We start from the raw sequence: 15,083 nt of genomic DNA on the forward strand, positions 1-15,083 counted from the left end.
ACACTTGTGTCCTTAAGCAAGACACTTAACCACTGCTTCGTCCTTCGGATGGGACGTAAAGCCGTTGGTCCCATGTGTTGTGTAACGCTCGAAAAGAGAAGGGGTTCGCCCGGTGTTCCTGGCTGTGGCTGCTGTAGGCGCCGTAGCACCTTGAAAACCCTAATAAGGTGCTAACTAATTGGGTCTCAAAATTCATCACTGCAATAACCTATCTTTCTGAAAGTTTGTAATTGCTCAGCGCCTTGAGTACCTTGTCTGGTAAATACGTGCACCATTTAAGACTTCGTTATTGTTATCTTTAAAGCAATAGAACGGTTAAAAAAAGCACAACGAAGCCCCCAATAAACTTGCGACAAATTCTAAATATAAAGTAAGTTGCACCCTTTTCAAAGGTGGATTATGCATGAGTAATGTTGACCGTGAGTGTTGTATACAATAGAGCCATTGTGTTTTGTGCATGCAGCGGTACAAAAAAAACACCATTACGCTAACTTACAAAAACTGCAACTCCTATATATACTTCCAACCAAATACTTTGACAAGGAAGTTGAGTTTAAAATGTTAAACAAATCTAGGCATTTTGAGTATTCGATAACACAGTAAAATGAACACTTCAATGGCTGACATAGCATTGAGTAGGCTACCCGCGTGTAATGGTTCCTCAGCAGATTGCGTGTGAATGAATGATGTCGGTTCAACGGGCCTGGCAGTTGCTGCTGGTTGGATTAGCTGCCTGTGTAACCCTTTTACTACCGGTAAGTTGAAAAATGTTATGGATAGTTTGAGTCCGGTCTCGTGAAACTTTGGTGGAGATAAACCGGTGACTGCTTTTATTACATTCCGCCTAGTGATCTACATGCTAGGGTATGATTAAGGTTAGGAGTAGCCCCCTTTGGGTCCACTCCGTATCCGTCAATGTCGTTAAGATGATTTTAAAATTTCACTCTCGAAAACCACCCAAAACGTGTGAGGCTTTTTTTTTTACTCCAGCATTCGTCTATGTACAAGTTTTATTGCCATTCGATCGGTAAGTTTCACGATGAAGATGCTTGCAAAAGAGAAACCCAAGAGGGCACAACAATAGTTTTGCAATGGTGCTGTGGCAATACGGAGGATTGGGCCCAAAATGGGGATATAGGTTTAGCAGGGTATATGAGTATATAAGGAAATACATGGGGGTGAACTCGGACGTGCACAGTGGTATGAGAACATAATATGTGAAGGGAACATTAGGTGCGTTCGTTTAGCTCCCCTGGGTCGACCCGATGTGTGGCGGGTATTTTTCTAGGACGAACGTGGGTAATTATCTGCACACGTTCGTCCTGGGGGAAAAAACCCGCCACACACCTGGGTCGAAGCTAAACGAACGCACCCATTGTGTAACCGATAGTCGTAGGAAAAGTGCCTCACGGGAAAAATGTGGTGACTTATTCAAGGTGAAAGTTTTGAGGCCACAAAACTGTGGTATCGTATTATTTTGAAGAAAGCAATAGTTTGATTAAAGACAGTGGACACTATCGGTAATTGTCAAATACCAGTCTTCTCACTTGGTGTATCTCAACATATGCATACAATAACAAACCTGTGATGATTTGAGCTCAATCGGTTGTAGAAGTTGCGAGATAATAATGAAAGAAAAAACACCCTTGTTCGAAGTTGTGTGCTTTCTGATGCTTAATTTCGAGACCTCAAGTTCTAAACTTGAGGTCTCGAAATCAAAATCGTGGAAAGTTACTTCTTTCTCGAAAACTACGTCACTTCAGAGGGAGCTTTTTCTCACAATGTTTTACACTATCAACCTCTCCCCCATTGTAATCGAGAAAGGTTTTGTGATGATAATTATTTTGAGTAAATACCAATAGTGTCCACTGCCTTTAACAGTAGCCTATGGAATATTACAGACACCGAATAGTGTATTATTTTTGTTAATGTCACATTCTACTCGCCTCATTTTGTAGCACATGAATCCCTTTGCGATTATACAAGATATACGTTGTTATTTTTGTGTGGTTTTTAAGGATGTAAACTGTAGTCTACTTGTGGGGGTATTTTAACGTGAAAGATTAACACACATGGAATCCCACAATGTCACTCAACTAAACATATGAGTTGGAATAAAATGAATAAAAGTGAAACTATTGTCCTCATTAAATCGCACAGGGGTTCTCAAATTGGCAACTCTAAAAAAAAATGTTAGCCTTTATATTTTGATGAAACATCTTTTGACGCCTCCGTATAGTGTTTCAGGCGGTCTCTTTTGGATTTCAGCCAACTGCCTGGACTCCAAAATGAAACAAAAATATAGGGGGGGAACGATGGAGTTTAAGTTTTGTTTACTGTATTTCCTTTCAACAGAACTTTGCCGAGGGTAACATCACACTATTCGGATGCACCACCGACACTGGGACCAATGTACCCTCACAATGTGCTACAGTGTATTGCAATGGCACCCAATTAAATCGAAACTGTTCGATACCAGATCAAATACCTATCTATAATAATGTGCGATGTCCTCATACAACAGAGTCGACAACTGAACAATCCACAACCATGTCGACAACTGAAGAACAATCTACAACCCAAACGACAAACGAACAATCTACAACCACGCCGACAACTGAAGAAGAATCTCCAACACAAACGACAACTGAACAATCTACAACCCAGTCGACAACTGGAGAATCTACAACCCAATCGACAACTGCACAACCTATAAACCAGTCGACAACTGGCCTACTTTTACCCCAGCTGACAACAGGTGCAAGATCTACATCCCAGTCGACAACTGCACAATCTACAACCCAGTCGACAACTGCACAACCTATAACCCAGTCGACAACTGCACAACCTATAACCCAGCCGACAACTGGACTTTTACCCCAGTCGACAACTGCACAATCTACAACCCAGCCGACAACTGCACAACCTATAACCCAGTCGACAACTGCACAACCTATAACCCAGCCGACAACTGGACTTTTACCCCAGTCGACAACTGCACAATCTACATCCCAGCCGACAACTGCACAACATATAACCCAGTCGACAACTGCACAACCTATAACCCAGCCGACAACTGGACTTTTACCCCAGTCGACAACTGCACAATCTACAACCCAGCCGACAACTGCACAACCTACAACCCAGTCGACAGCTGCACAACCAGGACTCCCGACAATTAACACAGGGACAGCAGGTAAATATTTATAAATTTTCCGGGATATAATTGGGGACAAATTTAAATACTAAATATTTTGTAAAGGTGAGTCGTCCGGTTTAAGGGGAAGTTCTTATGAAAAACGTCAAGGTAGATAGGTATTTCCTTTAGATTTTATACACTTTAATTCGAGACATATGAGATATGTTGCCTCTGATATCAAAGCAGCATGGTTTCTCGTGCTTTTGGTATGGAGTTCTTAAAGCGAAAGTGTTTTGTGTGTTTTTTCATTATTCATTAACTCGTCTAGAAGAAACAAGCCCCCCCCCCCCCAACACCCATGGAAAAGAAGGAGGATGAATCAAAAGAGGGCGCTGTCAGTAAATACGCACACACCACTGTCGTAGTGCTTTCCAAAGGTCTCCCCCAAATACTAAACAAAATCAGAATTTTTTTTTTAGGAGGGCAGTTCTAAACTGCAGAATAAATTTCTCGCGAATGGTCAGAGGGTATAGAATAATCGGGAGCAGAATCGCCCGCCTGCCTCTGCCACATCGGCGAAAACTGCTGGCGATTAAAACAAGTTTACTGCGCTTTGGTCAATTTCAATGGGAGACTTTCTGGGACGATAGAGGGCAGCAGACTTACCGGGTAAATCCATTGTTCTCAGAATTATGCGCATGTTCAGGACTACGTAAACAATGGAAATTTACCCGGTATATCTGCTGCCACCTAGCGTTGGAAAGTCTTCTATTGTGCTGCTTGACATAGATGAAAATGTCTGAAAAAGGGTAATGGGAAACCAGTATTAAAAAAGGTACATATTATGACTAGGATTGTTTTACTTCTCAACAATGAAAATGTGTCAAACGATTCGATGATTTTCTGTAAAGCATATGGTGACTTGAATGTTATAACTGATTGTTGTTTCTTTTTATGTTGTAGCGCCCCCGGATGTAGTGGTACCTGTAGTCATTGTTGCAATATTAGCTGCTTCCGTAGTGACTGCAGCTATAGCCGGTTATGTTATTCTGAAAGAGTAAGTAACTGTTGCTGACACCGTGTAAAAAATACACCAACCCAAACATTAGTTTTTTGTCTCCCCACACTCACCCGACCAGGGGCCGATTTCACAAAGGGCTAAGATTGATCTTAACAACTCAATCGTAAAGTAAAGTGTAATGTCATCACACTATACAAATCACTATGGTAATACTGACAATCTGTCTTGTAATGAATTTGACACATCCATGATAGAACCGATTCCAGAACAACTCCCAAAACACAGAAAGTCCACATCGATAACCCTAAAAATCCACTGACCGAATGTGCATAATCTTTGTTTTTGTGTCAACCGGGAAGACTTCTTAGTTCCATCTAAAGTATAGGTTTATAACATTACAGCAGACTTATGAATCTACAGGTTTTTGTTGTACATGTAAGCTTACGGATCCAGGGGTTGTTGTGGGGTCCTGTTATTATTGTTCTATTATTCCCTTTTTAAAGAATTCTCTTGTGGGGTCCAGGTTGAACAAATAATATTATCTTCTTTGTTCCATTGTCTAAAAGACCCCACAAGGGTAGTCCCGTAAGCCCATCACAATTATTCATTTTAATCCATTCAAGCACGTACATCATGGTTTGATCAATGTGATGACCATTATGACAGTTCATTTTTAATTTGTTCAAAAAATAGACTGTGCAACTGTCCCATTGAACATAAAAATAGACACTCGTGTGCGTTTCTGATTTCTTCACGCGAAAACTCGTAGCAGGTTCCCGAAAGTTTGAAAATGCGCGAGACGTACTTAGTCCAATTGAGAATAACGTTGTGTGATTTTTCTATTGGTCATACAACATCAACAAACGTTACAGTGTTGGGCCATCAAGTTATCAGTTCATTCAAAATTAATGACAATGTGTAAAATAAGTCAAGTTAAAATAAGTCAAGGATGACTTTTACTTCCAAATGGGTACACATTTTTTGTTATCCCTCTTAATTTATTTTCAAATGTTGCCCCCCCCCCCTCTTTTTACAGGGCCTCCTCAAAAACGTCAAAACTATCGCTCTCTACACAGGTATGCTTTTCTCATTTTTAACAATCATCAAAATAATGGTTTATTAGAGAAGTTATTATAACCTACCTCTTTGCAATTCCTCACAGTTAAGTGAATCGATTTGCGACCTTTTGGCAGCTAAACTATAATGTTACAACGGCATTATGTTGCTCTCTCTCTTCATGCATACAACCGTCCGGTTCAAGCCCGGTTCATCTTCCCGCGAATGCGATAAGAATCGTTACGTCACAGTTCGCAACAAATCATTCGCATCTGTTGCAATGTGCACAACTATTCAACTTCTGCGAAACATTCGCAGCAAAAACAGCCCGCTGACGTCAAAATTCGTATTGCATTCGCATTCGCAGGAAGTATGAGCCGGGCTTAAGACATTATAACTTCTTATGAATGATGTTGTCACATCGGGTATGTGCTTTTTCCTGACATGTATCTTTATTAATAGATTTATTAATAGATAAAGTGAAGGAGTGCATTGTCAATCAGCCTCTTTGAAAACCACTGTCATCTTTCAACCAATTCGAATCCTTAACATTAAAATAACTCATTTTTATTGGTCATGACAACCTCTTACAAGTTTAACCCGTAGGCTTGGACTATGGTTAGGGTACAACTGGAGTAGCGTTTTAACTCTTAATCTCACAACAAAATTAAATAACTATCTGTTTTGGAAAACAAAGGTAAGAATTCCATTTACAGGGTAAATGCCTCAAGTTTTATGCATCTAGATATATTGTGTATAGGCCGTTATTGTTTATTTCCAAACAAACTTACTGCAAAGCATACCAACAATTTCAACCTTTACCCATTTATATTTTTTAATCCATCAGCATCGGAATTTTTCAAATCATCCGTCATTACACCGTCTTCAACCACCAACCGATGACATTCATGACCGACACGTGTGGATGACGCACTACGGGCCGTAACCAACACTGCAGTGATTGACAATCTTCAGAACGAGACCATTGGCGTATACAAACGACGATAAGTCGCGTGGTCATATTATTATGTGGTGGCGCTACGGAGCAATTAGCCTGTGTGAACATTTTCATCAAATGAAAAACACCAAAACGCTGTGTTTCGACATGTGATTTTGTGTGACACGTGACCTTTAATTTATCTTGACAACCCATATGTAAGAATCCATTATCTCCTACAGGAGTCACAAGTTATCTATGTCATTGTTTTCCCCAAGACGCAAAGCAAAGTTTAACGTCTTGATATCCCAGACTGGACCATTCCATATCTAAGAGGGTTAGGTCAGGTCCAGGGTTGTGGTGTTAAATTGACAAACAATACCATTTACCCAGCGAACAAAATCTGCCACTTGGCTTCGCGTGAACGTCTACACATATTGTGGCCCACACATCCAACCCTCGAATAAAGCATGATTCCAACCATTTGTTGATTATCTCAATATTTGTTATTGTTTGTATAAAATTGTCAATTGTGTTGTAAATAACAACAAACATACAATTTTTCACAGATGATGATGTCAGGTGAATTGGGTCAATTACATCTAGGCTCCTTACTGTTTTTATTTTGCTTCTAATTACAGTGATTTTACACTTAACATGTAAACTTATTGTTTTTGTCCTGAGGCTTTTTTGTATCCATATATATATATTTTCTATTCATAATATTCTATTTGTTCATACAATAAACATAAGTGTATTTTATGCTTAACTCGTTAATTTTTAAATTATCTTAAGGCCAATGTTCAGAGTTATGATGACTCTGTGATAAAAACAATCTCACGGGCCAAGAAGTTATTTGAGTTCTTTATTTTGTGCGCTTGAAATCATTTCGTGTGCGCGGAATGATTCCGGTGTGGCGGGAGAGTCTGTCCCCCATACGGTGAATGTTGTAAAAATTCAACGTCTGATAAATACCGTACATTTACCATTGCTGTGATAGGTGGTATCCCATTCATTCGTTGCTTTGCACAGGAATTTGCCAAGCAGAATTTTCTGATAATCAGCTTAAATGAAATTGGGCCCATGGTACATTAAAGCTATGACACCAGAATCAATATTGTCCATAATTGTCAGAAAGTCTCCGCATCAGGACAGTTTTTGTTATAGCGCCCTCTCTTGAATCAAAATCTCCAATGTTTCCATGATCATACCAATCGCCATTTTACAAGTCCAAATCCAAACTAATCACGTAAATTCCTCAAATAATTCCTAAATATCCAGGTTAATCCAATCATCGAATCACTTCTATTAATCACCAAAGTCCCGTGCGTGCATCCTAATCGTGAGTACTGTTTTAATTATTACAAAGGGTGATTTTAAGGGAAGTTGGTTTTCCATGTAATTCACGTTTCGATTTGTTTACATCCACATTGTGACAATGCATATAAATGCATGTAGGCCCATATCATAGCGTATAATGTATAACGATGATTACTGTTACCAGCCCAATATGTATAATTGATTGGGGTTAATTTCTGCTTTCTCTATAGAACCACGGGTATATGATCACCAATAAATCAAAGTTCAAGTACACCTTCTTTTCATGGTCCTTCGAGCCCGTATTTGAACCAGCGACCTACGGCTATGGCTACGAATGAAATGGAGACCGAGAACATTAACCAGACAACCCCTCTCGATGATACCCATGCAGTTACCATTGGCGGTGTTACTATTCCAGTTGCAAGTCCAGCTACCAGTACACATCCAGTCCCAGTTACTGTCACCATCGTCGAGACCTCACCTTCCTCTACCGGGGTTTGCAGCACAGCTACAGCTGCAGCAGTTGGACTACAGACAAGTGCTGTTACCGTCCAATCCCGTTCTCGGTCCTCTTGTGACAGACGTATGCCGGCCCACTTTCAGGACTTTGTTATTGACCACCATCCTTCAACTTCCGGCAGAACAGATGAACATAGCGTTGTAACCACACAAACATCTCGTTCACGGAGGAGTTCTCACTCATCGAACTCACTCTACAGCGGACAGTCCCGTCACAGTAAATCTTCCTTCAAGTCAATACTGAGTGACTCCCAATCAGCGAAACTCAAACAGCAACGCAAACAGGCTGAACTGGAAGAGATGAAACGCCAGATTGAGGAAGATCAATCAGCAGATGAAGAGTTACAAAGGCTAGACGATGAGGCATATGCCGCACGGATACACGCAGACGAAGAAGCCCTTGCGGCTCGTAGACGTGCCGAAGAAATTGAGCGAAATGCTTTTCGTCAGCGCGAGTCTCTGAACACACGACTATCAAGACAAAGAAGATTGCGAGAAGTGGAACAACAGCTAAATGAAGCACGACTGATCACAGCCATGGTCAACAGTGATCCAGAACCAGAGATAGAGAAACAGCATCAAACTGTGACCCCATCTTCTATCAACCAAACAACATTGTCTGACTCACCAACCCAGGGTCAAACAATCACAGTCAGTGCTGAGAATACTCACATAGACAACTTGAGTGATGTCCCTACATACAGCAATACTGCAGCTCATAAGCACAAAGCTGAAGTACACGTAGTTGATGTCACCACTCCGGCTGTTTATTCTCCATCTAAAGTAACACCACCGTCCATGCAGCCGGCAGTTACCAATCCGTACCCTATGACTGCACCAACACAGTCGGTTGGTTGGGCACCACCTTTTCCAAACCCCTTCGCACAACCGTACCCGGCTCCATCACATCCAATGGGGCCAGCTCCAGCACAAATGATGATGCCGAACTCCACGGAGATGCTGATTGCCTCTTCATATGGCATACCAAGGCCAGTACTACCTACCTTCAGCAGTGGAAAGGAGAAAGACTTTGCCCTCCTAAAAATGGCACTCGATAACCTGATCGACGTTCATCCCCACTTAACCGAGCCGTACAAGTACCAGGTTTTGCTGGGTAAACTCAGCGGGAACATCAAGAGGTTAGCCGAAGCTTTCATCCATGAAGCCAAGCCATACACTGCAGCTCTGCAAGCCTTGAAAGAAAGGTACGGTCAACCACGGCAGTTGATACAGAGTGAAATCAACTCCATCCTGAGTATGCCCCCTGTGAAGTACAACGACAATGACGCCTTTGAGAACTTTTCCCTCTCCGTGCATTCATTGGTAGGGATGCTTAAATCTCTGGAGGGAGAGAATGGCTATGAATTAAAGTGCGGTTCTCATGTCGACCGACTCCTAAGCAAACTTCCATCAAGCTACAGAGATAGATTTGTGGAGCACTGCATTAGTAGAGACATAATTAAGGTAGACTCCAACAACACCTATACCCTACTCCACTTTGCAAACTGGTTGCAAACGAAGTCCCGAGCGAGGCGAATTGTCAGTCAGGCTACTGCTATCCAGAAGAGTGACAACCCTTCTACTGATAAGAAGGATAAACACTTTCAGAAGAGGAATGCTCCTGCAACAGCAGTATTCGTCACAAACGAAACACCAACGATGCCCCCATCGACGAACACCACTTACTCTGGACAGAAGGGCCCAAACAGACCCAAAGCCTACTGTCCCAAGTGTAACGAGACAACACACTACCTCAACAGCTGTACAGAGTTTAAACAGTTGACAACCGAACAGATCATTAACTGGATCAAGGAAAAGAATAGGTGCTGGAGGTGTGGGCGTTCCCACAAGCCAGAAAACTGCACCCTGAAGAAACCTTGTAACACCTGCAAAGAACAGCACCTGACTGCCCTCCATGCTGCCATCCAGAGCGGAGCTAGTAAGGTTTACGTCACAGAAGCAGTAACGCAAGCCCTCTTCATCGACCAACCCTCCCGACCACATCATATTATGCTAAAGGTGGTAAAAGTTCTGCTTCACGGACCAGGAGGGATGATGGAGACCTATGCCATCCTTGACGACGGTTCAATGAGAACCATGATCCTGATGCCAGCTGTTCAAGCGTTGAAGCTTTCTGGGGTAGAAGACAACATACTCCTGGCTACAGTGCGCAGTGAGCCATTCCTATGTGCAGGAAAATCAGTTAACCTGCAAGTGTCACCCAGGGACAACTCTGACGTCAGATATCCTATCAATGGTGCCTTTGCTGCCAACAACTTGTGCCTCTCTGAGTACTCGTATCCTGTTGAAGCCCTCAAGAAACGATGGTCACACCTTCGTCAGATACCCTTGCCTCCGATCAATAAGGCTTGCCCACTAATCCTGATTGGCTCTGACTATGCTGATCTCATTCACCCGATACAACCAGTTCAATTTGGCCCCAGAGGAGCACCATTAGCCGTATGCACAAAACTTGGTTGGTCTCTACAGGGTCCAGCCAATCTCCTTCAAAGCCAATCAGAAGAGCAACAGTGCTTATTCACGACAACCCTTCAGCCAACCACAGATCTGCTTAAAAATGTTGAACGACTCTGGCAAGCAGACATCCTACCCTACTCTGAAAAGCAAGTCACTCGCTCGAAACAAGATAAGCAAGCCATAGCGACACTTGAAGAAAAAATCATAAGAATAGAGATTGACGGAGTTCAGCGCTACGCCACTCCTCTACTTCGCACCAAAGACAACAACAAATTCAGAGCTACTAAGGAAGCCGTCATGCAAAACCTGAAGCGGAACGAAAGACGCCTCCAAAAACACCCAGATAAAGCTGAAATTCACAACAAACTTATCCAAACCCTTGTCGACACAGGCTTTGTGAAAATCATCAGCAACGAAGAAGCTCTGAAAACTGAAGAGTCCTGGTATATTCCGCACCACGTAGTTGAGCACAATGGAAAACACCGCTTGGTATTCAACTGCTCTTACGAGTATGAAGGCAAGATCCTCAACAATCACCTACTACCAGGGCCAACACAAGGTGCTTCACTGCTTGGCGTATTCCTGCGATTCCGCCAACACCCTGTTGCCATATCTGGGGATATTCAGGCAATGTTCCATCAAGTGAGTTTACTCCCTGAAGACAAACCTCTCCTTCGATTTGTATGGCATAAGATGAACCGAGACGTTGAGCCAGATATCTACGAATGGCAAGTTTTACCATTTGGCACCACGTGCAGCCCATGCTGTGCCACGTTTGCACTACGCAAACACGTCAGCGATGACAAGGATGTCTGCAGTGCAGTTGACCAGGCATTCTACGTCGTCAATTGCCTTGACAGTAAACCTACCATATCCGAAGCAAAGGAGCTCGTTATGAAGATGCGAAAGCTACTCTCAACTGGTGGTTTCAACATCAGACAATGGGCCAGCAACATCCCTTCAGTAGTTGATGAACTTCCATCTAATGCCAGATCTGAAGGCTACGAGCTCTGGTTAGCCTTTGGTCAGAACGACTTGTCCGAAGGCACCCTTGGACTTCGATGGCAATGTTCAACAGACGAACTCAGTTATAAACACAGATCAACTGAGTACTCGACGCTCAACCTACGAACTATCTACAAGATTCTTGCTAGCCAGTATGATCCAATTGGCTACATTTCTCCCTTCACAGCACGTGCTAAGGTGCTAGTGCAAGACCTTTGGAAGACAAAACGAGACTGGGACGACCCTCTGGAACCAGGAAAGATCCGTGATCAGTGGCTCACTTGGGAGGAGGAGCTCTCCGACCTTCCTCTGGTTAAACTGCCGAGATGTTACACCCCGCCTGATGTCAACACAGTGACTTCCAATAGAGAACTACATGTTTTCTGTGACGCATCTGAACGAGTATACGGATCAGTTGCCTACCTCCGCACTGAAGACAAGGGGAACGTCAGCGTCAGTTTTCTCATGTCTCGATCCAGAGTGGCACCGAAAAGACAACTATCGATGCCACGACTCGAGTTATCAGCAGCTCTCACCGGTGCACAACTAGCCGATCTCCTTCGTAAGGAACTTACCCTAGAGATCAACAAGGTCACCCTATGGAGCGATTCGACCACAGTCCTGCAGTGGTTGAAGTCAGAATCATGCCGATATAAGGTCTTCGTTGGTACTCGTGTCACCGAAATACAGACCCTTACAGATGTGCAGGACTGGCGCTATGTGGACACCCAGAACAACCCTGCCGATGACATTACCAGGGGTAAGTCACTCAAAGAACTGAGTGAAGAATCCCGATGGAAGACAGGCCCACTCTATCTTCGTCAACCTCCGTCTCAGTGGCCGAAAAGTCCAATCACTGACCCTACAGAGGATGCAACAGAGCTGAAAAAAGCAACCTTCTGTGGTAAGACTGCCATTGTAGAAAACCCATTGCAGCCCGATCTCCATCAGTACAACAGCTGGGACGCTCTGGTAGAGGCTTTCAAACTATCCCTTCACGGGGTGGCCAAACCTGGAGATGACACAGCACAGTTGCGGGAGGACATCGAAAATCTTCTGTACCAAAAATGTCAACTCGAAAGCTTCCCTGAAGAGCTGTCTGCCTTAAAGGCCAAACGAGGAATACCGTCCGGGAGCAAGCTCTCACAGTTGGACCCAGCCTATGACGAAACCGCAAAGCTCATCAGAGTTGGAGGACGACTACGTAGGGCAGAAATCCTCTCCGATGCTGTTAAATACCCAATCGTCCTTGATCCTCATCACCACATCACCAAGCTGATAATACGTGACTATGACGAGAAGCTTCTTCACTATGGTCCAGAACGTATTCTAGCTGAATTAAGACGCAAGTTTTGGATACTCCGGGGAAGGGAGGCAATTCGTCGTCATCAGCATCAATGCTTTGAATGCCGCAAATGGCGCGCAAAACCCGAAGTACCAAAGATGGGTGATCTTCCTCCGTCCCGTCTCCGTCTATTTAAGCCAGCCTTCTACTCTACCGGTGTTGACTGTTTCGGTCCGATGCATGTCAAGATTGGTCGCCGCTCCGAGAAAAGGTGGGGGGTGATCTTCAAGTGTATGACGACCAGAGCTATTCATATAGATCTCTTAGAAGGCCTGGACACCGATGCCTTCTTGATGTCCTTTCGGCGCTTCATTTCCAGACGAGGGAAGCCCTATGAGTTGCTATCTGATTGCGGAACCAATTTCAAGGGAGCTGAAACTGAATTACAGGAAGCATTCCATGCCATGAAACCTGACCTTGCTGCACAACTAGGCGACCAGAAAGTGAGATTCAAGTTTAATCCACCCAGTGCACCTCACTTCGGCGGAGTGTGGGAGCGAGAGATCAAGAGCATTAAAGACGGTCTCAAGGTTGTAATCAAGGACCAATCAGTCACCGAAGCCGTACTCCGCACCGTCCTGATAGAAATTGAAGGCATCCTCAATTCCAAGCCATTGGGCTACATCTCATCTGATGTTGCAGACATCAATCCCATAACTCCGAATATCCTACTGATGGGACGCCATGACCAGTCACTTCCACAAGTAGTATACCCTGTCGACGAGCTGATAGGACGACGCCGAAGGCGCCACAGCCAAGTACTAGCGGACCAGTTCTGGTCACATTTCCTGAAATACTACCTGCCAAGCCTCCAACTTCGCCCAAAATGGCAAAAGGACTGCCGTAACCTCACCTGTGGCGATGTTGTCATGATTGCCGACCCTCAGCAGCCTAGAGCTCATTGGCTAGTTGGTAGAGTCATCGAGACACTTCCTGGAGTTGATGATCGCATCCGAGCAGCCAGAGTTAAAGTCGCTGATCGCGAATACACCAGACCCGTTGCGCGTCTGATACGCCTACCTGAGATCACCGATAGTGAAGACCCCTAGAGTTGGACACCTATCGTGGACTTTTGAAGACTTTCTCTGTTTGATAAAATTTAGAGCCTAAATTTGGGGTGGCTGTCAGAAAGTCTCCGCATCAGGACAGTTTTTGTTATAGCGCCCTCTCTTGAATCAAAATCTCCAATGTTTCCATGATCATACCAATCGCCATTTTACAAGTCCAAATCCAAACTAATCACGTAAATTTCTCAAATAATTCCTAAATATCCAGGTTAATCCAATCATTAATCACCAAAGTCCCGTGCGTGCATCCTAATCGTGAGTACTGTTTTAATTATTACAAAGGGTGATTTTAAGGGAAGTTGGTTTTCCATGTAATTCACGTTTCGATTTGTTTACATCCACATTGTGACAATGCATATAAATGCATGTAGGCCCATATCATAGCGTATAATGTATAACGATGATTACTGTTACCAGCCCAATATGTATAATTGATTGGGGTTAATTTCTGCTTTCTCTATAGAACCACGGGTATATGATCACCAATAAATCAAAGTTCAAGTACACCTTCTTTTCAATAATTTTAGAGTCCGTCTACTCAAAATGTGATTAAACTGTTGTTTCGCACACAATATTGGACTGCAAACAATCTCCTGTTGAGCACGTTACGTTCACATGTGACGTGGGTTTTGGATGCACGAAGAACGATTTTTTTTTTCAAATCTTGAAATGCATTCTTCCCAATCCATTGGTGTATCAAACCTTTATACATTTACAACAAATTATGTCACGTAATACGTGGGGAAAAGTTGTGTTTAATGGAAGGTACAATAAACTGAGGTAAAATCCAAATTTCAAGTATCAGATGTCTTAGTGTTTAAACCTGTGTATAATAACCTAAATGCATTTTGTGCTCGTGCGTGGACATAATACTCGGTTAAAAGGTATAGCCTTAGCCTACCAGTATAGCCTACTTTAAAAAGACAAACTCTCAGTTACACTAACATCATCCTCACGTTGTCTTTTCATTTAGCACTTCTACTTTTCAGTCTAAGACAACTCTGTCCCACCACCAATCCACTTTAGTTTGATGCCCTCTCGCAATAGGACCTTATTCCAATGCAAAGGTTGGGCTATGTTCTTTTTATATAACTCTGTCCCACTACCAATCCACTTTAGTTTGATGCTCTCTTACAATAGCACCTTATTCCAATGCAAAGGTTGGGCTACGTTCTTTTTATAATAACTCTGTCCCA

The 15,083-nt window shown here is 43.1% G+C and overlaps 2 protein-coding genes and 1 long non-coding RNA gene across 4 annotated transcripts; 2 read left to right on the forward strand and 1 right to left on the reverse strand.

Annotated features, from left to right (window-relative positions):
- The first annotated feature begins 441 nt into the window (after positions 1-441).
- Positions 442-6,915, forward strand: LOC117288812 (salivary glue protein Sgs-3-like). Of its 2 annotated transcripts, none has more exons than XM_033769664.1 (5): positions 442-755; positions 2,356-3,196; positions 4,103-4,196; positions 5,197-5,236; positions 6,064-6,915. In XM_033769664.1, exons 1-5 carry the CDS (start codon positions 684-686, stop codon positions 6,160-6,162), a joined length of 1,146 nt encoding a protein of 381 aa, XP_033625555.1. In that variant the 5' UTR covers positions 442-683; the 3' UTR covers positions 6,163-6,915. The 2 variants fall into 2 exon arrangements, with proteins under 2 accessions (XP_033625555.1, XP_033625564.1); XM_033769673.1 differs by having other exon boundaries at positions 2,525-3,196.
- A 373-nt stretch (positions 6,916-7,288) lies between these two features.
- On the forward strand, positions 7,289-14,110 carry LOC117288806. The gene is made up of 2 exons (XM_033769654.1): positions 7,289-7,495; positions 7,704-14,110. Exon 2 carries the CDS (start codon positions 7,798-7,800, stop codon positions 13,867-13,869), a length of 6,072 nt encoding a protein of 2,023 aa, XP_033625545.1. The 5' UTR covers positions 7,289-7,495; positions 7,704-7,797; the 3' UTR covers positions 13,870-14,110.
- Positions 7,649-14,673, reverse strand: LOC117288828. The gene is made up of 2 exons (XR_004518916.1): positions 14,395-14,673; positions 7,649-7,747 (listed from the first exon to the last, which is right to left on the reverse strand). It is a non-coding gene; the product is annotated as an uncharacterized LOC117288828 (long non-coding RNA).
- Positions 14,674-15,083: the final 410 nt, after the last annotated feature.

The sequence above is a fragment of the Asterias rubens genome, chromosome 1 (assembly GCF_902459465.1).
Source record: "Asterias rubens chromosome 1, eAstRub1.3, whole genome shotgun sequence".
In the NCBI taxonomy this organism is placed as follows: domain Eukaryota; kingdom Metazoa; phylum Echinodermata; class Asteroidea; order Forcipulatida; family Asteriidae; genus Asterias; species Asterias rubens.